The sequence below is a fragment of the Phasianus colchicus genome, chromosome 24 (genome assembly GCF_987193195.1).
Source record: "Phasianus colchicus chromosome 24, bPhaCol1.hap1.1, whole genome shotgun sequence".
NCBI lineage: Eukaryota > Metazoa > Chordata > Aves > Galliformes > Phasianidae > Phasianus > Phasianus colchicus.
The window spans coordinates 1,815,787-1,842,402 of NC_143459.1; the positions used below are offsets into that span (position 1 = coordinate 1,815,787).

The 26,616-nt window shown below is 46.0% G+C and overlaps 1 protein-coding gene across 11 annotated transcripts in view; it reads left to right on the forward strand.

The window, feature by feature from the left end:
- Window positions 1-26,616, forward strand: part of HIVEP3 (HIVEP zinc finger 3) — a 216,248-nt gene that overhangs the window by 186,901 nt on the left and 2,731 nt on the right. For all 11 annotated transcript variants that reach the window (XM_090124023.1, XM_090124026.1, XM_090124027.1 and 8 more), the window contains 3 exons: window positions 10,925-11,100; window positions 18,498-18,596; window positions 24,492-25,537. In XM_090124023.1, the coding sequence (XP_089980149.1) occupies window positions 10,925-11,100; window positions 18,498-18,596; window positions 24,492-25,537 (1,321 nt within the window). The remainder of the gene's footprint in view (window positions 1-10,924; window positions 11,101-18,497; window positions 18,597-24,491; window positions 25,538-26,616) is intronic.

A 26,616-nucleotide genomic window follows, 5' to 3' on the forward strand; every position in this document is an offset into this window, starting at 1 on the left:
GTGAATAGGACTCTTGGCCAATGGAATTGTCTCCAAGTTGCCAATACTATTAAAATACCACGTTCTGTAGCTCTGACTGCAGTTCATTTGTCATCTGCTCTAATTCATGCCAAAAGGCTCTTTATTATTCATCTGAGTGGCTAGAAATGTTCATGATGAGATGCAGTTATTGCTGTTAATAAATAATAATAATAATAAAGATTTGGAATTGCAATCAATCGCATCTCTTCCACAGCTTGTCAACGTAAAGAATGAGACCTAAAAGCTCATCATCTGAATTGTAGTCAGATGCCTAAGACTTGTGGTAATTAGGCAAAGATGTAAGGAGTATGTACTAATTTCACAGAATTGTGGAATCATAGGGTGGTTTGAGTTGGGAGGGACCCTTGAAAGCCATCTGGTCCAAATCCCCTGTGATGAGCAGGGACACCTACCGCTCCATCGGGAGCTCAGAGCCCCATCCAGACTGACCTTGAATGAAGTATTTATGGCCAAGCATTTTTCATTTGTAATATGAAGATGGATTGAAAATAGCGTCGGTTATTGATGGATAAGTTTGGTCTGTTCAGTTCTTCTAACTTCTGAGTATTTCTTGTTATTACTGCGATCTTTGCCTTTTCTTTGGTCTGCTCGTGGTGCCGCTCGCTGCTCTCCAGTGATGTTGCAAGCAGGTTATTTCTAGGACATAACATAAGCTGAATTAACCGTGGATGTTGATCTGGGTCTCAGCTTTCTCTTGTCCCACTTAGTGAAGCATGGTTTTCAAATGGCCCATTGAGATCTGCAGCACTGCCTGCCCCGTCGTGCTCCCACTGCAGAGGAGCAAATAATCGACCAAGGAATGGGGCACAGGGGATCCCGGCTCACAGCGCCTCGCTCCACAGCCACTGCAGAACAATGCAGCTAAATTTCCCTTGTGTGGTGTTTGTCTTAATTACTGTTTTTCATAATGTGCAGAAATCTGCCTTTTTTAACCCAATGGTGTTTTAGTCTATGAATGTGCCATGTGGCTTCTTTTTTTTTCCCTCTATTTTTTCCCTCTTTTTCTTTATTTCTTAATGAAGAAGGAAGCAACCTCATTAGGCACCATTTTTATAAGTTGTACTATGAAGGAATTAGCTTTCAGGATGAGCATAAAATATATTTTCTATGTTAAAGACCTTACGGTTGGCTGCTATGCTATAGATTCATTACAGAAGCAGTAGATGGCATTTTCTTTTCCTGCTTGCCTACCCTTAATTCTGGTGACCGTAGATGGAACGGCTCTATCTGAGGTCCAGTGATGTTGAAAAGCAGAGCAATTACTTGCAGAAGTTTAAGCAATTAATGGATGACACAAAATAAAGACAGATTTGGACAAAAAAAAAAAAGCATGAAAAATTTTCCACCCCAACTTTCTGTTAATCATAGAATCACAAAATGGCCTGGGTTGAAAAGGACCACAGTGATCATCTAGTTTCAACCCCCCTGCTGTATGCAGGGTCACCAACCACCAGACCAGGCTGCCCAGAGCCACATCCAGGCTGAATGCCTCCAGGGTGTTCTGTTAAGTGTCAGTTGAGTTTGTTTCTCGAGGGATATGAAGAAATTCCACTCCTTAATAATTCAAAACTAAACCACGTAGCAATGCAGAGTACTTAGGGGCAGCAGTGATTTGGTTTTTTTTTTTTTTTTGTGTACCTGTATCCTATAGATGTGTTCCATTGAGGTGCAGTTTGTAAATGGGATATTTATTCATTCCTAATAGGCTGGCAGACAAGAAGGCAGATGTGGTGACAGAAGAGAAAATGCATTTCTATAATGTAGACACATGGCTCAGTGGTTCCTTGCTTTTTCCCATGGCAGGAACAGTAAGATTTTTTCACCTTGATTTATGTTGGGTAACTGGGGGCAGTCTGATAGCAAGTCTCCTCTGCTGTGTCCTACTGACATGGTGTCTGGCAACAAGGGTCAAAAATGGAGCAAGCAGAGCACTGTGAACCACTCAGAATAAACAGACACCACACAGAGAGTGTGAGGAGGAGGCAGCCATGTCCAGCAAACAGGACATGATCTTCCAGCCCAGCCCACGGCTGAGACCCACAGGTGTTGAGCATCCTCTGTATATCCCAGTCAGACCAGGAGGGGATGGAAAACCAAAGAAAATTCATCCAGAAATGGAATTAAAGAACCATAGAATCATTTGAATTGGAAGGGACCTTTGAAGGTCATCTCGCTCAGCTCCCCTGCAATGAACAGGGACATCTGCAGCCAGATCAGGTTGCTCAATCAGTGGTATAGAAAAAAAAATCTGCCTGAAATAAATGTGGAGCTACCAAGATATGATGGTATCCAGTAAAAAATGAGGTGTCACATACCTTCCATCCAAAATGGATGGTTCTTTGCACAAGCATGAAAAGATACACCATCAAAATTAATGTTTATACACCTCAGAAGCCAAATTCTCACCTAGAACTCTTTGAGTGTTTACAGATATGTTGAGATAAGCTCTGGAGTTTGGTGGCAGCTTCAGAATAGAGACCCTCTCTCAGGAGCCAGTGACAATTCAAGAAGTGTAGTGGGAGGAATGTGTTACTACATGCTTATATTGGATGCATCCTTTCAACATACTCAGTACAGTTTTAAATAATTCATGAGTTGTAATTTAATCCAACAGAATTCAAGAATTTAATGATATGTTTAGGACTGTGAAGTGGTACAGAGCATCACAGGCTTAAAAAAAATATATGGGCATTGCAGGGATTGAGTTGGTGCTGAGAAGTGAAGTCCTGGAGCAAGGCCATCACCTTCCTCCTTGACATGGAAAGTGACAGAAGGACGAGAAGGCAGCCTGTAATTAAAACAGGCACTGACAAGCACTCATAGCACTTAGGAAAATAGTGGCAGAAAGAGCTGCTTTGGGAACAAGGAGTATCTGTGTCAGTACTTAGAGTGGTTAATGTCAGATTATCTGGACATTGTTTGATTCCGATGGGGGTGGTGGAGGAAAAAATGGAACTGGGAGAGGTTATCGACAGGGACTTCCAGGCTGGATTTTCTCTATGAATACTTTATGAATGGGCTGTATGAGTTGGTTGTGGTGTTTTTTTTTAATTTTAAATCTGATGTTTTTTCTATTTGTGTTTGATCTTCAGTAAGGAAAGGTGGTGCTGGAGCAACACTCTGTGTGTACCTCACCCCAACTGAGCTGAGACAATGCTCCAGCATTGCCATCATGCAGCACTGTGTCTTGGAACGACGCATAGGGAAGTCTTAGAAATGGGCACATAGAAGTGGGAGGTGAATGTGGTTTTTTGTAATGCTGCCATCATAGCCTTGTAGTTACAAAACTAATTACTACTGTTTTTTTAGTCTCTTTCGTTCATCTTTTGCTATGGGTTGGGATGAGGTGCTCAGGTTCCATGTGTTCTGCAGTAACTGTCTGACTTCTGCACGTTCTGAAGATGGTCCACACATGGCCCAATCTCTAAATAAGAAGCGAGAAACTATGGAAGTTGTTTCACTACCTCTGCTCTTAATGGGCTTAATTGGACTTAATGGAAAGGAAGCCCAGAAGGAACAGATTATCCCATGCATGCAATCAGTGCTACTCCACATTTCTCCATGCTGGGTGCCTAAAGATGGGCACTTTGCATGGATGATGCACCATGCAGTGAATACTTTCACCTTGCAGTAAGGGCACTTTCATTTTTCAGTCTGGTTTCATTTCTAAATGCATTTCAGTAATGAAAGTCCGGGTTGTCAGCTTGTTTAAAGCAGTGCAGTATTATTTACATTGATTCTTTTTTTCCCCCCCTGAAATAGTTGTGTTTTTAGAGCAGCTTGGAATGACAATTAAGTGATTAGAGTGTAGAGAGGATGAAGCTGTATAACAGCAGACAGAACCGTAATGAGTATAACTGTAATTTTACTTCTAATAGAGTAGAAAAGGTCTGATGCCAGAACCCAAAATTAAATCAGGCTTTCACTCAAGCATAAAACTCAGAGGAGTAATAACACACTGCACCGTTTTTGCAGTTCTGTATCCATATACAACATTGGCTGGTGTTGGGCTCTCTCCGTGATGGATTAATTCAACTGAAGGAGATCCCATGGTTGTGTTGGGTGTATCACACTGCCCAAAGATCTGTTCCAGGTTGGGGTGGTGGGGCTGCCCCCCTGGTGCAGACCAGCTCACAAGAGCACAAATCCTCTTGTTCCTTCTCAGCCAAAATAGGCTCTGCTGGCTGAAGGATTTGCTTTCGCTGATGGAGAAATGCCTTTAAAAGGCATTCTGTGTTCAGTGTTTTTATGCTAGTAAAAGCTCCTTGTGTGGATCTGGGTTGTTCACGCATATTTTCTGTGTTGCTTTCAAACTCTGGCTGTTTGTTGGCCCTTGGAGACCACTGTGTGTGTTACAGAGGTGTCAAAATGTGTGTCAGCTCCTCCGGTGGATTTGCAGCAAGGAGCTGTACCCAGTGAGAGGTGCTGCAAAGCCTGAACACATGGGAGGTGTTACACCGCTTAAATCCATGCCATACTTCTGTGCAGGGTAGACCTACTTGAGAATGCTCCCCATCTTTTTTTATCTTTAGCCTAAATTTTCTATTTTGTGTTTTCACTCTGCAGTTCATGGGATTCTTTTGGGATTTTGATGAACTGGAAAGGTGGGCCCATGTGAACACAGTGAGGTTCAACAAAGCTAAGAGCGAGGTTTTGCACTTGGGTCAAGATAATCCCAGGTGTCTACATAGACTGGGAGAATCCCTTGAGAAGGACCTGGGGGTCCTCAAAGATGAGGATGCCCCACCCCTGGAGGTGCTCAAGGCCAGATTGGTGGGACCCTGGGCAATCTGACCTAGTACTTGACCCAGTGGTTGGCAGCCCTGCCTGCTGCAGGGTGGTTGGAACATGATTGGGGTCCCTTCCAACCCCACTCCTTCTATGATTCTATGATAACCATCCATAGTAAAGAAATGTCTCCCCATCCAGGCCATTGCACACATCTCTCCAGGTGATTAGCCCTTTCATTTATCTAGAGTTTTGTATGTCGTTTGAACCATTCACTTTTTGCACGTTTTCCTCCCAAATTCATCTTTACATCAGCAGGGAGGTTACTTCCCTCTCATCTTTTTTTCTGGTTTGCTTTTGTCATTCCAACTGTGAAACACAAAAAAACCTGGACATGGAGTTCCAGATGTGGTCAGTTGTGGATATATTTCCTTTGACTTGATGTTCCTGCACTGACCTCCCCATGTCCTGGTGGTCTGGCTGCCATGTCACAGTGCAGAGCTATAGGAAGAGACTCCTGTGGCTTCTTTTTCCGTGATATATGGGCTCTGCCAGTGTTCATTTTTGTAGGCAAACTGAAGGATCATTGATCTGCCTTTGGAGAGTGCCCACCCATGGTGCTTGCGTTGCTTCTGAAGCAGCTGACATGTCCCACGCTGCCCAGTGCCACCAAGGTTGTGCACACAAAGCCATGATCACAAGGGGCACAGTGTGGGGATACACCCATTTTATTGTTTCCCATTCAAAGAAATGTGGAAAAATGCCCTAGGTAAAATCCAAGCTGTGAAGACCCACCAGGGATGTTATAAAAAGCAGACAGGGTAACTTCAGCTGGAGTTGCCCTGTGTCATCTTTGCTTTCTTAATTTTCTTTTGCAGTGCCATAGAATTCCTCCTCCTACTATCTACGCTCGGATTCCTGCAGAGAGGAAACGAGTGGTGTGCATTTATTTCTGAAGCTGTCTTTATAGAGTTTCTCCTCCATGTATGTTTTACGGTCCTGGTGACCGGCGTTGCTGAGGAGCCAATGGGCATTTTGCTTGCTAGGAGAGCAGCCCTGCCAAGGAGCTTCCATCCAAGCAATCGTGCTGTCTGACATATGCTTGTATCCACATGAATTGTGTGCTGGTCCTTCATAGAATGGAAATCATAGAATCCTATGACTCTATGATTCCATAATCAATGGAATTATAGAATCATAGAATCATTAAGGTTGGAAAAGATCTCTAAGATCATCAAGTCCAACCATCCAACTACCACCAATATTGCCGACTGCACCATGTCCCTAAGCATCACCAATGGCTAATCTTGGGGGGTTGCCATGCAGGAAAGCTGGTGGGTCTTTGATCATTTCTGTATTTCCCATACAGATTGGATGATCATAAGGAACACCATCCCTTTTAGGGGCACTGCATATTGGTGAGACTGAAAGTCTTACATGCAAAATACTTTAAAATACTTTGGAAAAGTATGGTCTTCTTTTGATGTGACTTGGCATTGAAATAACAATATTTTGTGTTCATCTAACTTAACCTATTCAGTTCTCTAAGCAGGATTAGTCAGTGCTGGTAAATGTTAAAAACAGCAACAAGTAATCCATGATAGGTACATCCCCTGATGAAGGCAAATGGAGATTCACTCTGATAACAATGCATTCGTCTTCAGTGCCTTACAACTATTTCACAAAGATATTTACTGATAAATGACACACAGTTTTTGTGCTCCTCCAGACCCTCATCGTGGGTGAGACGTGAATACAAAATTTCAGTAAGCCTGGTGCGCAGAATGAGACCACAGAGGTTTCTGTGAAGAAGTTCCCACTTTATGTACTGAAATTGAATCTACAAAAATGAGTTATTGTCCCTTGTGTTTGTATCAGCATTCATTGCTTGGTCATGAGATATATTACAGAGTCTGGGGATTGGCAAGGGCTGTTTGTAAAAGATAATTACTGGGAGATTTCTGTGCCAGATGCTCCCATATCCATACCCTGTCCTGCTGCATCGCTCTTCAGAAATTGCAGTTGATCTTGGTGCAATATTCCTGTCTGATACATCAGGATACTAAAAGGTTGCTATGATGCTTTTAGAAACCTGGAAATGACATTGTCTAGTCTGGATTTTGTAAAGAAGTACTTTTGTTTGTTCTGCTGTTGCTTGGGTTGAGTTGAGGGAGATTTCCTATAACTGTCTGGCCTTCAGGACACACCTGTGAAGGGTTCCCTCCTCCCTCTATAGGGTGTGCAATGGGTAAGGATAACTATTTATGCTGCACGTGGAGATTTAGAGAGGGTATTGCTGGCATCACCATGGGAGAAGTGCTCTGATTGTCCAGTGGGGAGCTGTGATAAAGGCAATAAACGTCCTGGTAATTAGTGACATTATAATAGCTATGCATTTATCAGCAATCTGTCACATTTTGCAGGTGGCATAAGACATAAATTAGATCAGCTAATACCAGGGCAGACAGTCAGGGACTTCCGAAGGATTTAACTGAGCCAGATGAGTGGGCAGCCTGATGACAGATAAAATGGGCCATCAATAAAAGCAGAGGCCTAACACCAAAGGTAACAACTGGAGCTGCTCGGGTCACTTGACTGAGAATTAATTGCAGCAGCTCGGGAAAGGATCAGATATCTGATTCCTGTTACTGTGTACCAGAGATCTGAAAAGCAAACATGGGAGTTGAACAACCATCCAAACCGGTTGAGGAAATACTTGTTCCCTCGCTGCAAAATCAGCTGGGCTGTGCTGTACCACTGAGCTTAAAATGCTGGATACTGGCAAAGTCGGGGTGCCTAAGTCTGACTGGCAAATAACATCAGTTATTATTTGCCGTGCTGAGGCAAGATGACATTGACAAAGACCTTCCAGGGCAAGGAGAGCTCCTGGTGGCTGCAGGAAGCAGGAGTGATTCAGCCCAGCTGTGTCTGGAGCAATGGGTCCCCCCAGAACCTTCCAACCACCAACACTTCCTTCCCCCTCTGCTCTCCAACCTTTGTCGTGTGGTTTGCAGCCACATGAAGACTTTTGGATGCAGCTCACAGCACTGAGGAAAAAAAATATGTATAGGAAAAAGAAGTGTCTGTGGCTAAAAAGGATAGCCAGATATTTGCAGCAGAAAATAGTAAAACCTAGACCTCCTAAAACTTGCAAAGGAATAAATACTTGATGGTTTTAGGTTTCAGCTAAGTTCAAGGGAATGAGTTATGGCAAAATTTGATGTAGTTTGGTGTTACCCCAACTCCTGACAGCTGCTGGGGCCGCCTGCTCTCTGTATGGGAGGCAGTGCCATGGCTGTGCCAGTCCCCTTGGCCCTGAGAAGTGTCTGTAGTGGTTGCAGGAAGCTCAACACGTGTGCATTTGCTGGCAGAGCGCAGCAAATAAGCTTTCAAAAAATGCACGAAATAATGGAATTTTCATCCTTTCAGTGTGTCTGTTTCAAAGAGCTATTTCCAAATTAGTCTCTGAGCTCATAATGACCAGTTAGCCTCCTGGGTTTCAAATCATCTCAGCATTAGATTGGAGCCGTGGCACCATAGGAGGTTTAAGTTGCTAACTGCAGGATTATGAATTCCACAACGCTCTAGAAGGGAAGCACAGATTTGCTGACACAAACTCCAACTGTGGATATCAGAGGAATCCGGTTACAGCGCACGCAATGGAGCAGGAAGGTCCCTTGTCCAGGGTAAAATCTTCACGTGAAACGAGCTGTCATTGATTTGTTGTTCTGATGCAAATCATATGAGCGTATGAGATCCGCAGAGAAACCAGCTTCATATTGAAGCAATTATCTCCATAAACATATCACAGCCTCCAGTGCAGACAGATGGCGTTTGCAGCAGTCCCTGCATTATGGCAGCCTCACCTGCCTTGTTCCTCCCCATTTGGTTCAGTATTTCTTTGTATTACCTTTCCTTCTCTGCTTCTCTGCTCCGTGAGATGTAGAAAAATGTCTGCACTGAAGGATGGCTCAGATAAACTGCAGGGCTAATTTCAGATTAAATCACATGTCACTTTTTATCCAGGGGAAGCCAGCCCTGATAGCTTTAATGAGGCCAACAGAAGGACTGCTGGACACAAAGGGCTTACTTAGAGGTTTCCATGTGAGAGTGTAATTAAGGGTAGTGCAAGTACAAGGCTGATAAAGGTGCAATTTCATTTTTTAAATGGCAATGTGATTACCAGCACAGTGACAGAAAGGAGGGGTGGGAGGAAGCCTGAAACACGAGTTGGAACAGAAGGATCAGGATTCCTGGGTCCCTTTTGTTGCTTTCCCATTAAATCACTGACTGGGTGAAGGAGGGCCATTGGCCACCCTTGGCCATTAATTACAGCTGCACTGAAAGAAGCAGGGATGTTGGCCACCCTTGGCCATTAACTATGGGTACCCTGAATGAAGGAGGGCCATTGGCCACTTTTAGCCATTAATTACAGGTACCTTGAATGAAGTAGAACCATTGGCCACTCTTGGCCATTAATTATGGGTACCCTGAATAAAGCAGGACCGTTGGCCACTCTTAGCCATTAATTATGGGTATCCTTGTATCTGTAAGGTTAAATGGTGAGAGCTGGACAGGGCTGGAGGCTGTGTGTGCTCCTCAGACACCAGCTCAGTCCTCCTGGCCACCTCACAAGAACCTTGCTATAAGGTCTGTTTGGTGGAATAGAAGTTACCTGTGTGCTTCCTAATGAATGAAATGAAATGGGACCAAGGACACACGCTTTCTCCCTGGGTAGGAGATGAAAAGGTTCATGCAGTGTGTCCTTGCTTTAAAAGTTACTTGCTTGTGGGTAACTGCAGTGTAGTTTCTTGGATGCACACTGTGCAGAACATACTGCTGTCACCATCTCTTCTCAGGGCCAGATTCGTGATCTTTGTGTATATTTTACTCCGTTTCAAATGGTAGTTGCCTTTTTTTTTTTTCTTTATGAACACTTTATTTTTTTTTTTTAAGCCACACCTACATATTTAAGCACTTGAGCATACCTTGTACTTTGTGCTGCTGTTCCTATTCAGTTTCTCTCCAGAGCAAATGTGGTTTTCTCCCCATCCTGATTTGGAATAGACTTTATCAAATTCTAGAGAGTGGCTGACATTGCTGTGTGTCTTTGGGTCCCCTGTTACAATGCTCTGGAAGGTCTTATTTCCAAGTGTGGATGTTCAGGGCTTTTGGAAGACCAAAAAAAAGTCGTATTTCATATTGGATGGAAAAAAAAAAAAAGGTTACAAGAAGTACCGCACAACCATTTGGCCTCTTTGGGAGCCAGCTTTGTGTTATGTTCTTCTTGTGCTGCACGTAAGGAAATTACAGACTCCATTTGCTAAGCTGCAGGAGGCTAAATGATTGGTCTCACTTGCAAATATTTTTCAAACCTGTATCATGCGGCCTTCCCTATGTGCAAATACGTGGACAGAAAATAAATGAATTTATAATGTGGAGGAAGGATGGCCGATTTGGGTAAATCCAAGTCATGATATTGTGCCAAAGATAAGAGCCTTGAGTCTGTGGTCATTTAGAGTAAGTATGATATAGTTTTTACAAACGGTATTTTCTTGCATTGTGTCCATTCTGGGTGTCTCTTATTTTAGCAAGAGCTGTAGTGCAGGTCGTTTATTTTATGCCAGGCGCAGTGCAGCACAGTAGTTGTTTCCAATGGCTTTTGCTGTTGTCCCAGTGGGTGTGAAGGCTGTGTCACAAGAGGTTTATCTGGGATGGGCTCCTCAGTTCATTGCAGAGGATGGTGACAGTGTGCATATTTTAAATCACAGCACAGCTGAGAGAGAGAGATGATTCAGGCCACGGGTTGGACTGCGACGTGTATTATTCAGACTGTTATGAGTGCTTTGTATTTGAGGATGGGGAAAATCAGGACATTTGGGTGATCCCGTGACTTGACCTCAGGCTTTGGGCTATTTGTCTGTACAGAGAAAGGCATAAAACATTAGAAACGTTCCAGAAGAGGAAGAAGTCCTCCGGGCAAAAGATATTTTGTGTTTAGCCTAATTACCCAGAGCTAGCAAATGGTAATTGAGACTGGTGGTGTCAATAACATGTTAAATTAACCCAGGAAAGTTGTGACGACTACTGTTGAGGTGGGAATATTCTTTTTTTTTTTTTTTTTTTTTTATATCATGACACCTGTTGCTCATAGGTACAAATCAAACGAAGAGTATGTGTATGTGCGAGGCCGTGGAAGAGGGAAGTATGTATGTGAGGAGTGTGGAATTCGCTGCAAGAAACCCAGCATGCTGAAGAAACACATTCGCACGCACACAGACGTCAGGCCATATGTCTGCAAGTACTGTAACTTTGCTTTTAAAACCAAAGGTAAGAGACAGTCAGCTCCTAGCTCCTCTACTCAGTGTATTGACTTCATGGGATGCTTGCAAAGGGGAAGGGAAGGCCTTCCCAGGGCTGGAAAACCCCATGAGGCAGAGGGAGGGGGATGAGGGAGTCCAAAATGGGCTGGAATTACCCAGCAGCACAAGCCCTGAATCTGATGCGCGTCCCGAGTCTGCTCCATCCTCTTGGTGTTTCTTAAAGGAGAAAATTGAAAGCACAGTTTTGCTGCCAGGGATTTGTGAACAAAATCACCCTAGAATGAGGATGAGCTGCTGGGTCCCTGGGCAATCCCTGGAGACTGGGATTGGGTGGCTTTGTATGCTCGTGCTCTCGGTATTTGCGCTGCACATTTTCATCCTTGGCAGTTGCATGCAACTTCAGCATTTTCTGTATCATATGAACAGACCTTTTCTCTAAAGACCTCCATCCCAGGTCATCTAGTCATTAGTGACCCACAGCCTCACTGCCTCCAGCTGTTCTTTGCAAGCAGCCTCCATCATTGCCTCAGACCTTGTGCAAGTAGAACATGTCAGGAACACGCAAAACAGCACGTGAAAAAAATGAAAGTCTTTTCCCATGGACTTTGGGGAAAGTTGTCAAAAGTTCCAGAAGGGCCCAAATCCTTTGATCTCTCCTGAGAGTCTGGCACCACGGCTTTCACAGTTCTGCTCTCCATCTTTAGTTGTATTGAGTCTTGCAATAAAGATGCTGAGTTTGGTGTCTCCCTCATAGCTCAACCTAAGTACAAAATGCCCATCTTCTCTAACCTTCTCAAACCTCAGAAAACTGCAGAGCTGGCAGAATTGATTTCTCAAGAATAGCATCCCAGAAACCCCCTACTACCCAAGAAAGAGGCACAGCAAAGACATGGGAGGAGGCCTGGGTGCTGCATAGGCTGTGTCATGCCTGCTGGCCCAGAAATGCCATTGGTGGCCATGTCTGTGCCTCAGTGCTAAACAAGTGATCCTGCTGCTGGGTGAGTCACTGGGGCCATGCCCGGGGCTGGAGGTTAAGTTGTTGGGGATTTCTGGGTAACAACGTGTTGGGAATCAGCAAGTGTATGTGGGCATGGGGAAGTGATACCATGTTTGAGGCCAAATTCTTGTCAGACACAAGCAGCAGATCCAAGCCATGGTTCTTCCTCTCCTTCCCCACCTGGAGCTCTCCCTGATCCATTTTCTTTCTCTTTCCCTCTTGCTTTGGTTCCTTTGTTCCAAGATTTTCCTTTGAGAGGTGAATACATTCAACCTCTCCCATCACTTCACCTTGCTTTCCATCATGCTTCCGTTAGGCCTTTGTTCAGGGTGATGAATCCATCCTTTCCACCATCTCTCTTGCTGCTTTGCTCTCCATCTCTGCTGCCTTGAAGCACACCTGCAAATAGATGCTTGCCTCCAAAGGATTTCCCTTCTTCAGCTTACTGGGGAAGGTAGCATGGGAATGCTTCCTTCCAAAATCAGTTTGCTCTGGGATTTCAATGCAAAACTATCCATTTGCATATGGGTGCATGAGGGGGGCAGAATTTACTGGGATGAGCGATTTTAGGACAAATGGTTGCATGATGGTAACTTGGAATTGCATGAACACGGCTCCTTGTTGAAAGGGGGGGGAGGGGCTGACAGCCAGAGCCCTGCAGGCATGCCCATACTGCACATAACTTTGCAGCACTTGGATAAAATCTGTTTGCTTTGCTGATGGCAGCATAAGGACCTTTGAAACTGTTATTGGAAAGCAAGGGGGAAAAAAAAAATCATCCTTGCGTGCTGATAACATCATCAATTAAAGCCCAGTTGCAGAATTGTTGCAGTTGGTGCCTTAAACAGAGGTCTGGTTTGCAGAACTAGAGGTTTCACAGCTCGTTTTACAGACGTCTAGAAGAAGTTGGATGGGGCCCTGATTCATTAGGATCCCCCTTCCTGGTGGGCAGTTTTGCAACCACAGTTAATTGCAGAATGGAGAAGCTGGAGCTCTTGCTACCGGACTGTGCTTGCAAAAATATAAGCTGAGCTGAAGCTCTTTTAGAAATCAGCTTCTCAGGGGTAATTTTAGCAGTCAGTGTAAACTCAAGGGGAATATCTATGGGGCTGTCTTCATTTTGGCTGTGGTAGATCTCTCCAGCATGATCTAATGCTCAAAGTTCTCAACTAGGCTGGAAGCGGTTGAATGTTTTGTTTTTTTTTTAATTATTATAATTTTAATGAGGATCCTTATCTGGTTAAAATGTGCCCCTCTCCCCCTTGAAATTCCATACTTACGTTCCAAGAGCTGGGAAAACTTTTTGCAAAACAGCGAGCTTTCAGTATTTCCCCCTGCTCACTAATTATGCTGTTTGTCTGCTTTTTGTGCATCTCTTTCATTGCAAGCAAAGCTGTTCCTCCGAGTTACAGAGCTGCAGGGAAATGGTTTTTTTTATTATTATTATTATTTTAAAGCAATTCCATGAGATTATTTTATTTTATTTTATTTTTCCTGTTCACTCAGTTGATGGAAACAGCAGCCTTGGAAATTTGGTTATTGTAATTTGGTTTGATTTTACATTTCTGGATGAGATATCAACATGCCTCTTTAATGAGGTGTCTCTACCTCCGCTCTGTAGCAGTGCTCTCCTGTGAGGTTTGATGCTGTGGCCTCAGAGAGGTTGTTTAAAGCAGTTAAGTTGCTTCTTCATTGTTTCTTACCGTGAGGAAGGTGCAGTCCAGCAGTTTTCCCATTGGGAATGACAAAGAGCTTCCACCTGTCCCTGTGTCCCTGCCCTTTCCCTTCCATGGGTGACCCAGGGTTGGGGCAATGCTGAATTTCCCACCCTGTGCACACACTGTCCTCTCCCACAGCCGTTGTTTGCTTTCAGACTCGCTGCACGTCTGGATTGCTTGACGTTTCTTAAAATTTCTGGAAAAACCACGTGGAGCAGCAGGCTGCATCCACGTCTTTGTGCAGAGGTCAGAACGGACGGAGAGCTCTGCGCTCATGTAAGGAGTGTTGGCTGGAGATCCCCGTTTGACAGTCTGCTCCACTCCCAGCTCCCAGACGCCAGACTTCTCCATGTCCTCAGCCATCGCCCTTAATAAATTAGCTCTCAGTTCCTTAAATCAGCACACGACAGGCACTGGGGTTATTGAACGTGCTAATGTATTGAATGCGTTACCCCTCAAGCCCTTAAAGGCTGGGTTATGGCTGCTCAGTTTATTATTGTTATTACTGCTGTACAGACTCAGTGCTCTGCTAAGCTTCTCTGGAAACTCCAGAGCAGGTCCAACTGGCGGAATGTTCCAAAGAATTAACTCAGCTAAAGCAGGGCAGAGCCACGGCCGCATTGCCAAGAATCCCTGCACTGATGCTGGGAACAGAGAAGGACCCATTGGTCCAAGCAGGAGGAGAAACACTGAGAAAAGGGCAAAAAAAATAAAAATAAATAATAAAAATAAAAGGAATGAAGGCTGAAAGTCGAATTCAAGTGAAATATTAGGCAGCTATTAAGCTTCCGTGGGAAATGTGCTAATTCTCTTCATTTCGAAGCCCAGCCTTGGGACCCTTCTGGAAGATCAGTTAGCACAGGCTGATGACACGCTCCAGAAGATGGCTGGCATTTCATAGCCTGTATCCACGCAGGATGGGTGCTCAATTCTCTCCTTTAATCTTTTAAGTCAATATAAAAAGATAACAACACCATTTAAAAGAAATTTGAACCTTTTGCCCAAGAAATGATCCAAATTAAAGCATTTCTTCTTTGAGAGCCTCAATGGGGGACATCATAGAATCGTAGAATCATAGAATCATAGAATGGCTTAGGTTGGAAGGGACCTCAAGGATCACTAAGGATCAATACTAGACCAGGATGGCCAGGGCCCCATCCAACCTGGCCTTGAACACCTCCAAGGACGGGGCATCCACAGCCTCTCTGGGCAATCATCTCCATACAGAGAACCTGTGCACTATTTAAGTCACACGTAAACCCTATTTGAAGGGTTTATCTGGGATGAGGAGCATTGCCTATTGCTTATCCTCTGGGTGTGAACATCTCTCACAGCAAAATGGGAGTTGCCAGTGACGGAGTAGCTGTTGCTCTCCTTCCATGCTATTTTAAAGGAAGGATATGAAAACAACTCAAGTCCTGGAAAGCAGTATCGGTGTCACAGAGTTGCCTTGGATGCCAAGGTCATGCTGTTGGGTATTTGTTGGAATTTATTGTTGTTAAATTGTTCACATTTAATAGGAGAAACAGAAAGCACGGTGTGCGTCCAATGTGGACAAGTTAATTTTTTCCACGAATCTTAATGCTTCCGTCCCCTGATTTTTATTTTAACTCCACCACCTTTAAAATATTGTAATGGATGTTCTGAAGAATTAATTTCCCTCTTTTAATTTAAATGGAAAATCACTTCTAGTCCCTCCTAAGCTGCTTTTGGAACAGCGCAGTTTTAGCTTTCTCAAAACAACACAAGCATTTAAGCTGCTTTAAGTCCAGAATAAGACCTCACAACAGCAGAAGAGCTCAAGCAGCCAGCAGCACATAGTTGTATGCAGGCGTAAGAGAGAGCCCATCCCCGTGCTGCTTCAGTGCTCAGGGTGGGGGGAGGCACCATTTGCACAGTTTCCCAAATTTATTTTGATATAATCAACGGATTTCAAATCTGGGAGCTCCTTCTGAACCTCAGTAAGGATCACCCACTTGCTTAGGATTGGGTTTGACTGTTCTGCAGCCTAAACCCTCTCTGCTGGTTTCCCTCTTGTTCCTTCAGATATGTTTCCAGCTGTTTCCAAGGAAGCAATGTTATTATTATTATTTTGTTTTGAGTTAGGAACCAGCACTCAGCAAGGCAGCAAGTAGCTGAGTCTTTCCTTCTAGGTTCCATGTCCAGCTCTCACTTGGGCAAAAGTGTTGATTTTACTGGAAATGTGCTGAAGGACATTTAATTAAAGGGTCCTAAAACACAAACAGTTGGAAGAATCCTGATAAGATAAATTTTCTCCTCCTCCAAATTGCTCCCGAGATGATAACTTTGCTTCTTGCTTTAAAGCAGCTTCCAGCTTTTAGCTTCCGTGAAATGATGCAAACGGAGCTCAGATGGGAGTCCACCCCCTGAGCCTCCCTTCCCATGAAGGCAAGCAGCTTTCCCAACGTTGTGGGACTCTGTGCTGGGAAATGCCCCCACCTGGGGGGCTGCCACAGACAGCTCTGCACCCTCACCTTTCCCATTTATGTGTGGGCATTTCCCAAAGTAACCCAGCAAGGATGAAAAGAGAGGGGAAGAGCAGAGTAGAAAGTAGTAGAAGGGGAAAACAAAGCAACACTTGCAATGAGCTGCACTTTGGGATTTGGCACACATTCACTTGCACAGGGATTTTTAGTGTTTTTTTTTGTTTGTTTTAGTGTCGCTTTGCTCAAAGCATTACATCCCCCTGAATAACTCATGTTTTGCCCTGATAAATCCAGATGTACGTATCGCAGTGGATTTATGAGCTTGTCTGAGGATGTGCTTGGTGGTCCCCAGCCATGCAGCCACTGTTCCTGGGGTACCACAGCATAACCATCTCCCCCAGCTCCCACCAAGCTCTTGCTGGGGTTTATTTACTACGTGTGCCAACCAGTCAGATATTTTGCTGTAGCACTGAGCAAAAATGGGTCATTTTTGGCAGCGAGATGCAATGCGTTGTGATGGACAGGCAGCAGCAGGGTCTGATTGCAGCAGGCTGAGTCAGATTGTCTTTTTGGTAGTTCGGTCCAAAATTAAATTCCAGCTCCATGAGGTCAAAATTTTAAACTCCTTGGATACTCCTTGGCACAACAGCTTTTCATTTACAAAAAATGGCCATTCACTGGAACCAGAGGCATCCGTGAGAATGCACTTTTGTCCCACTGGGTTGCTTTGGGCCCACAACAAAACTCCTGCTCCAAGTCAGAGAAAAAGCTCCGAGCCAACATGTCTTCATCCTCACACCTGAGCGTCACACTGTGGGGCTAAGAGTATGTTGGCGTGAAGTTTTAAAATAATAAATCCCTCTTACTGCAACTAAATTATTAAACACCCTTTTGGAGCAAGAATCATATCCTCATCCTAGATGGGTGCCAGATACGTGAGGATATAGAGTCAGCCTTTGTCCCTCTTTCTTGGTCTTTCCTGTTGGAGCCATTCCATTCCCTATAATAAAGGCTAAATAAATAATTAGTGGGCTTGGTAGGGGGAGGATTGTGACACCCCTCTGAGCTGTGAGGGCATCACAGGTGCAGCTTATTTATTTATACTCACTGGAGCAGCACAAGAGGGGTTGGTAGAGGTTTCCCTACGTCCCACCCAGCTCTGGGACCAGGTTACTCTGTAATGCAGGAGACAACCTTTCATTTTTTTCTTTCCTTCCTATCTATTTTCATTTTCCCCTTCGACAGAGGTTCAGCGCTTCCCTGGTGGATAAGTAGGGTTAATAACTGTCTAATTAACCTGCCTGCAGTTTGGGAGTTAGGATTAGAGAGCTTTTCCCCAGCCGTGTGCCTGTGGGTTATCCCAGCTCAGGGCAGCAGGGAGCATCCCACATCCCATACCCCCTTTTCAGGGGCTGCTCTCCCCACCCCCAGCCCCAGGCAGCCTCATTAGTGTTCAGCAGGCTTGCTCATGATGCCCAAAGCTGTGGTGCACAGGATTTGGGAGTACCTGTGGCTCCTGCTCTGGGAGCTGAGAGCTTTTTCCTACTGCTGCTTTGCTGCGTGGCAGCCCACCAGAGCCATCCTGTGCAGTTGTAGGGATGTGCATCTGCATTGCTTCACTCCACACAGCTCCTCATGCATGTAGCCTTGAGTAAGTACTAGCATGGATCAAACTGCCCAGAAGCCAACCCCAGGCTCACTCCCCAGCCCAACAAACTGCTCCTCAGGGTGGAAATGGCATTTCCCAGCTGACTCCACTAATTACTTTTATCTACAGCTGTATCCAGCTGTTCAGGCAGAGGCAGGCAAGGGTCGTTCCAGAGTGGGCTGCTTTTTGTCCCCATTGCTGGCATCTGGAGTGCTCTTTTTGGTAGCACTGCTCTGCCCCAGGCATGTCCCAAAGCTGAGACATGAGAGGTGTTACCCACTGTGCTGCACTGGGGAGTATCTTCCTTGTCCCTGCTTTCTTACAATTGTTCTCAGTTGCACCATCACTGACAGCAATCCAGGACCTTTCTTCCTCCCTAAAACCAGTGCATATCTGTGGTGGCCTATCAGGTGTTTAGTCTTGCAACATGGGATACCTGCACTGGATAGTGGCCTGGGAATAGTCTGAGAATCTCCTTATCTGGTTCAGAGCCAAATTATTAAATATGCTACTGATGAGCTTGCAAAAAAAAAAAAAAAAAAAAAAAATTATAAAAGCCATGTTGACCAAAATGTGTTTTCTGCTTGCTTTCAGGGAATCTGACTAAGCATATGAAGTCAAAAGCCCACAGCAAAAAATGTCAGGAGATGGGCGTGTTGGTATCTTCACTGGTGGATCTGGAAGCCGAAGAAGGTAAAATCCTTTACAGTACTTTATATATGACTTTTGCCTCTGAGAAAGGGTAGTTCAAGCACAAGATGTGGGGTGTTTTTGCTCCTTCCAGCTTTGCATGGGGCTGTAACCTCTCCCTGTGCTGCTGCAAGCTTGGCATTGTGGCTGATGGTTAAGAGATCAGTCCTGGTCCCCTCATTAGGATCTGGAGCTGCAGAGCTGAGTGTGAGCAGATGTTTGTGCTGCTGTCCTGCCAAGGAGATGCCCCTCTGCAGTATGGAAAGGAGCTCCAGGGAAGGACATTTCCATCCATCTTGGAATGATAGAATCATTAAGGTTGGAAAAGATCACTAAGATCATCTAGTCCAACCCATTACCACCATGCCCACTAAACCCTGTTCCCAAGTGCCACATCTTTGAAGGTCCTGCCCATCTGGCTGGTTGGATGACCCCAGAACACTCCAAATAACCAATGCAGACCCAGGGTACTCTGCCTGATTGAAGCAAACCTGGGCTGTGTCTGCAGATGCAGACAGAAGCAGGATGATCCAGCTCCACTGCCCCACTATTGGATGCATCAATAAACCAGGATGGGGTCAGCTGCTTCCCTCATCACCAGGTCATTGCTATGTGTGGAATAAAGGTGAGCCACCCTAAAATGACTTGGACGTTTCTCAGCAGATAAAAAGCTGGCAGAACCAAAATAACATGATGCTTTGACATTTAGTGGCATTATTCTGAATGCTTTACAAGATACTTTTACCCTGTCTCACCTGCTCATTTCTTTCATCCACTTCTGAGTGAACACAAAGTCTGTCCAAGGGTCTTTAACCCAGGAGCCTGTCCGTGCTGTGAAAAGCACACATGATTCTCTCATTTAGTAATTTCTCTCCAGCCTTATGGTAGGATATGCAGCTGAATTCCCCTGAAGTCATCCCAAAATGCAGCCTTGTAGGGAGGCTGGCCAACACTGGGGAGCAGCGAGGTGGCCATGAGCACTTCTGCCTCCTTCAGAAGCATTGAGGGAAAGGTGAGGAAGGTCTCCAGAAGAACATGGGGAAATCTCATGTGTCTCTTTGAGCTAGAAAAACAACTATTTTACCCCAGTCATTGGAGGCTGTGTTCTGACAGCTGCAAAGGGTCAGGCTATACCCATTCTTTCCCTCCCATCTCACCCCAAACCATTCAGGTTCCGCAGGGATCTGGGGTTAACAATGGGTTAACGTGAGCTCCATAAGGCACGCAGCACCACGGTTATTTTTATAAAGTGAGCATCAGCTGAGCGAGTTCTGGAGACAGTGCTGGGAGCCAGGGAATGTTAACTCAGCAGGAACAACAAACAGAGCTTATCACCCCGCTCCCCTGCCGAGGTCGAGTCCATCCTAGGCTTTGTTGGGAAAGGGGCTGGTTCCTGGGATGTGGCACTGCCACACGCCTCCTGATCTGTAGGTAATTAAGAGTCATCAATTGAGGTCCTGCAGTGGGAACTGCGTTGCCCACGTGCTTTGTCCCCGCATTGGTTAATTAAGCAGTCTTGGGGCCATTTGCCTGCAGTCATCCCAAAGTAAGCCTCAGGTCCTATGATGACCCTAGTTCAGGCAATTAATGCACCTCCCAAAAACTATCAAAGCATTGGCATCAGGATGGTACGCTCAGCTTGCCAACCAGGATCCGTGGCTGGTACAGCACAGCTTCACCAGCCCAAGCCCCATGGTGTAGCAGCTCCTGGTGTAGCAGCACTGCACCCTTTGGTCTAATTCAGGTTGGATGGGGCCCTGGGCAGTCTTGTCTAGTATTAAATAGGGGGGTTGGTGGACCTGCTTGTGGCAGTGGGGTTGGAGATTCATGATCCTTGAGGTCCCTTCCAACCCAGACCATTCTGTGATTCTGTGATTCAGGCTGGATGCAGTCCTGGATGGCCATGGGATGAAGACATGGGAGAAACAAAGCACCCCACTACACTTTCACTGGTATTTCCAGAGATTCCCACAGTGCCTTTCCCATCCTCTGTATCTCCTTTGCTCCCCAGTTTACTTTCTTAAAGCCATCTCATTCATGCAGCCAACAGTGTGCTGCCGTGCTTCAAGGGGTGGTTCTCTTCCTGCTGAAATTTCTGGGCTCTTGGCTTTGGCCCAACTCTTTGGAACAACCTTTTGGCTGGATTGAGACACAGTGTGCTTAGCTGTGGCCTTTCTACAGGAAGACATGGCCAAAAGGAAACCTAGCTGGGGATTCCAGAGGAGCTGCCCTAAAGGAGAGCTTTTTGTCCTCCAGGACCCCCCAGACCCTTCTCTGCAGGGCTGCTCTCAGTGAGTTCTTCTCCCAGTTCTTTTCCCAGTTCATAGAATAATAGAATGGCTTGAGTTGGAAGGGACCTCAAAGATCATTTAGTTCCAATCCCTTTCTGAATTCTCCCGTTCTTCTTCAAGTTCTTTTCCCAGCTCTCCCAGTTATTCTCCCATCCAGGCAGGGAGAAGAGAAAAGAGGTGCAGGAAGAATGAACTTCCTGAAGTGCAGGAAAAATGAACAAGTCTTTTACAGTGAGGCACTGGAACAGGTTGCCCAGAGATGTGGTGGTAGCCCCATCACTGGAGGCTAGATCAGGCCCTGGGCAACCTGATGGAGCTGTGCATGTCCTTGTTCATTGCAGGGGAGTTGGACTAGGTGATTTTTAAAGGTCCCTTCCAACTCTAAGGATTCTCTCATTCTATAATTCTGAGTGTTGATTGTTGGAGCCCGAAAAGCAGCTGTTATTTTAAACCTTTCCATTATAGTCAATTAGAACTAATGAATCAGTCAGTGGAGTGTGACTTTTGAAAACCTGAAGATTAGAAGTCCTATTTCAGTTCTGAGGACAGAGCTGTAGGGGCTCACTGTGCGAGTTGGGTGGGTGCTTTGTTCCTTGTTTCATTCAGCCATTCCCCCCCGGCTCACCAAGGGACAGTGGCAAACAGGGTCAGATGAGGAGGATGAGCTGCTCTCAGCCTTTGGCCTCTTTCACAGAAAAGGGGTGTAAAGCTGAGAGCTCAACAGAAAGGCTGGAACCACCCGCTTGAGGATGTGATTTTTGGCCATCATCAAATCATTGGTCCCCAGTGGCACACGGATACCAGTGAGGAGATGTGCTGTGGAGGGATGGGAGCCCACAAGCTCCAGGACAGGGCTCCTCGCCTTGTTGCTGTTGGCTGCACAGCAGCTTGCTGGAATGCATTGCACTGTCTGGACTTCATTGCATTATGCAAGAAACCCGTGTAATTTTAGAATTACAAAAAATATACAGTCCCCATTTCCTCCCATTGATGGAGACCATTCGTGTTTGTGTAAAGGGGACCATCTGCCAGGGAGGAATGCAGAAAGGTGAAAGCAGAAGGCACAGTTGTCAGCGGAACGTTTCTGTTCTCTCCTCCCCTCTTCTTTTTTACCTGGTTAAATCTAATACCGAACCCTTGCTGAAATTTCAAATATTCGGGAGGCCCTTTGCTCATAAATGCCAAGCAAATCCCAAATAAAACAGCTGAGAAGATGGTCAGAAAATCATATTTGGTACTGTAATCGTTGGAGGTATGGGGATGGATGAGAAAAGAGCAGAGGAATGACAGAACAGCGAGTGAGGAATCGGAGATTGCAGCTCGTCACAGTGTGGTGGGTTGGAGATCGCCTTCCCATGGGGGCTCAGAGCAGAGCCTGCTGTTGAGGAGTTTAATTAAAAAAGTAAAAATGTGCCACAGCCCAGCCCAGGAAGAGAGCTGTGCTCCCTTCTGGGGGCACGTGGGGAGGGAACAGCCGTTCCTACAGCTCCCTGGATTATTTTCAGCTTGAGCCGTATTTCACTTGATTGTTTTTCTTTCTATTTAAGGGGCAGGGGAAAGAAGGGGGTGTGACTATAAAAGGAGATTGGAGCATAATTCTTCGCTGTTGTATTGGTTTGGCTTGGTGTGATTGCACCAGACTTGTGCAATACCACGAGGGTAACGCAGATGTAATGAAACAGCATGCAGAGCCCTACGTGCCGTCAGTGGGGCAGTTTTTCTCTCCCTCTCTGTGTTCTTCTCCTGATGTGCCCTTGCTCTCCCCAGCCGCTCAGCAGAATGTTTTTCTGCTGCAAAAATCCATGTCTGAGCTCTCTATGGAGCCTGCGAGGATCCTGCAGCACCGTCCCTTTGGGATGCCCCAGGGCTCACTGAGCTGTTCCCCCCTGTGGGAAATACAAACAACACCCCAACGCAGAGCTGGCTTTGCATTTCCCTCACCCTGTCCTTCTGACCTTGCTGTCTGTGCGACTGAGGCCAAAACAAGGAGACCACACAGGAGACAGCAGCAGGGCTGGGGCTGTCTGTCCGTCCGTATGCATGTGGATGTTGACCCCACAGACCAGGACAGTGATAGCTCATAGCTCTGGTACCGAGCTGCCTTCCCTTTCCAGGCAAGAAATATGCACGGGAGAATGAGTCTTTTTGGAATAATATTTGTTCTGAAGTCAGCTCCTCTGGGAGTTTGCACATAACCCAGTGCTGGATCCCGGGCCCAGCAAAGCCCATCATTATACAAGCATTGCACAATGATCTTGGTGGAGAGCTGCTAAATACATGTCTTGTTCCACTGATATCTGAGGGTTGCCAAATACTTTGTGAGCATTTACCAGTAAGGTCCTGTTATTCAGAGTAAGCTGAATTAGGCATTTATCCACAGATCTGAGGGACTTCTCCCTGTGTGGCCACGTTCCTGCTGCAAGCCACCAGGTGTGGTCCAGCTCCACGCTGAATCCCTGGAGCCTCCCCTTGGCTCATCCTGCTGATGGCAGCCCTGCATGGAAAACTTCAGTTTGGAGAAGAGCAGCATCTTATGCTGAACAGGGCGGGGGGGGGAGAAGAAGCCAGCAGTGCTGCAATTAGTACAAGTGTCAAAGCAACATTTCCTTTGCACAGCTGGGGAGCAAGCGTGCCTCAGCAGCACAGCACCCATCTCCTTGGTGCCTGGCGTTGGCACGCTTTGAGAAAGTGTTTTTTTCTGGGCCCCTCCAGAGCAGTAGGGACTTGTGGAAAGTCTCTGTCAGTGCCATTTTGTTGAGCTATAGTGACATCCAGTGGCTGTTCCCAACGGACCTCTGCAGGCTGAGTTTTTGTTTATCCAGCCCTGCTGCACATCTGGCATGGCAAATGCAGGTTTTCTCTGTGCAGAGCAGAGGATGAGCCAGCAGCTTGCTACTGACCTCATAAAGCTTCTCCTGGCTCTTTGAGTAGAAGAGAGTTATCCTATGGGCTATGGGATACTGTATGGAATACTCTATTTTAAATTCTTCACAATTTGCTTTCTTAAATATTCCATGGTTTACAATCTGTTATTACCAAAGCATCCCAGACATGTCTGCGTAATAGCTGGATTTGATCAAAATAAGGGAAAAACCACTGAGATATTTTCTTTTTTAATTAAAGCCCTGTCTTGCTAATATTTAAATGTTACATAATTTAGACAGGACAGGCCTGACATGTTGGCAGCCTGTGTTTTGTTAGTTGTGGACGTTATATGGGCACCACTGCAATAAAAAGCACATCGAAGGATGATGGTGCTGCTGATATCCATGTCTAGTAAGACCTTTCTTTGTGTTCCTGAAGCAGTAGAGGCTGTGTGATGGTGTGCAGCAGTAGTAGGGGCTGATGGCAGAGTGGTGGCAGAGCAATGGTTGGAACCAAAATTTGGGCAGAGCAGTGGTGGGATGGTGAGATTCATGGGTTCAAGACAATGAAACCACCAGGGGGAGAGCTGGAGCAGAGGACAAGGCTGAAGTTTGAGGTGACTAATCGAGGAAATAACTGGATCTTCCTTCTTTTTGTCCCATGAGATCTTTGGAGCAGGTTTAGCACAAACCCACCCTCTGTTTGTCTTACACTTCTTGTTTTGTGTTTGTCTGTCTTGCAGGAACCAGTGAAGACCTATTCCAAGACTCTGAGGGGCGGGAGGGATCTGAGCCTATTGAGGAACACCAGTTTTCAGACCTGGAGGAATCTGACGATGATGATGACAATGAAGATGATGAAGACGAGGAGGAAGAGGAGAGCCAAGATGAACCACCCTTAAAGCTGCCGGAAGCCAAACACCCCGCCCCACCGATGCATTCTTCAGGTGGCTCTCCAGCTTCTCAAGAGGAAGGCACAGAAACAGCATCGTCCTTAGCCCAAGAAGCTGCTTCCAGCAGCCAAAAAGTCGGTGAAGGCCAGCAGGGCTCCTCCTGCGGGCTGGAAAGCAGGTGGTCAGCAGACAGCAGCGACATCGCCGTGTGCCACAGCGCCCTGAGTCTCCACAGACCAGCTCTGACTTCCACCGAACAATTGGCTTCTGCTGAAAGAGAGTCTGTCACCAGGCCACCCATGTCCCTAGCCATGGAACTGTCAGCCTCAAAAGACACCTCCCCAAGGAAAAGGTGGTCTCCGAGCCAGGACTCCAGCAGAGCTGGCGGCAGCAGCAGACCAATGCTAGCGAGAAAGCACCTGTTAACCAAAAATGAAACTTCACCCAAACGGTTTTCACCCACCGGGGAGATGTCTCCTCTGAGGTGCCTGTCCCCAGGGAGGGGGCTGTCCCCATGTCCACGTGTCTCTCCCAGGAGGGAGGCATCCCCGCTGCGGTGCGCGTCGCCGAGGCTCGAGCTGTCGCCCAGCAGGCATCTGTCCCCCAGGAGAGAGCTGTCCCCTAGAGCGTACCTTCCTCCCGAGGGAGAGGCCTCATCTCCCAGCAGAGAGATGCCATCGGGCAGGTATTTATCGCTGAAGAAAACCTTGCCCTCGAGCTGCTCGGAGGCACCCAGGTACTCATCTTCTGGCAAGGAGGACGCGCCTGGGATGAGCAGATCAGCAGCAGATGACAAAATTCAGAGCTCATATCAAGCCCAGCATGGAATATTATCTTCGATGCCTCTACCTCACAGGTTCTTTGGCAAAAATGTACAGCTCTATGAATCCAAGCTGGTAAGTCCAAGCCCCCTCTTTCCCCTTAGTACGTGCTGTGGTGTGATTTTAATTGAGCGTTGCAGTGCAGAAGTGCAAAGTGACTGTAAATGTATACAGGGGAAAATGAGAGCGAGCACAAAGGGTTTGCACCTGTTGGTCTGCCCATCTCAGCTGAGGGGGAAATAAAGTTGTCTCCTCTTCAACCCAATGCTGCTCACCCTGACCCAATCCATTCCTGCTTTTCCTGCTGACACAAGCAGTAAGGATGTGCTCTTAATAAAGCTTGTCAAAGTTTTAAAGAGATCTTTTTCTTGTGAATTTCAGACCCATTTCTTAGATTTCACCATTTAAAGTGAAACTCTACTCATTTTTCTATTGTCAGTGTCCTGAACCAAATTTGGGCTAGCCAAGGGTCTCTCACACCTTGATGCTTTCTCCTGGGCTATGTAGGCATGCAGCCCACTGTTAGATTAACTGCTGAGGAATGTTGGTTGGACATCTCTGCTTTTATCTCACCTCTCCAGCACAGAGAGCTTCTTCCCACTACATCCAGAATATCATTTAATCTCTCTGTTGGACATATCACATCCTATGGGTAAAAGAAAATTGCCTGTTCCTCCCATTGCTACAGGCAAATTAGACATTGGGTCTTGTGGAGTGCTGAGAGATCTCCCATTCCTGCTGAGGTGCCTGGCTCTCCTGTAATTTGCGCTGATGAACATGAGATCCAGCCCTGGAGGACCCATCATACAGATGCTGACTCAGGTGTTCCCCAAAAAAGCCCCGTTGCACCATTTGCCTTTCTGTCATGTTCACAGCAGTGAATCATCTCTTGGTGCTGCCTCCCTACTGTTTCCCTCTATGAGTGTTTGCCTTACTTTCCCGGAGACCATCAGTTATTTTAGGCCAGAATTTTTGCCCACTTGAATGCTATTTCCCTCAGTTCTCAACTGCCTTTTGGGGTGAACCTCAGGACTGTGAAAACCCCATTCCTTCTGCTCTGAAACATCTGCTAGGAAAACTACCCACTGGTGTCCTCTAAGCTCCCTAGAGCACAAAGGAAGCAGTAGCACCTATTCCTGCTTGCCTGCCCACTC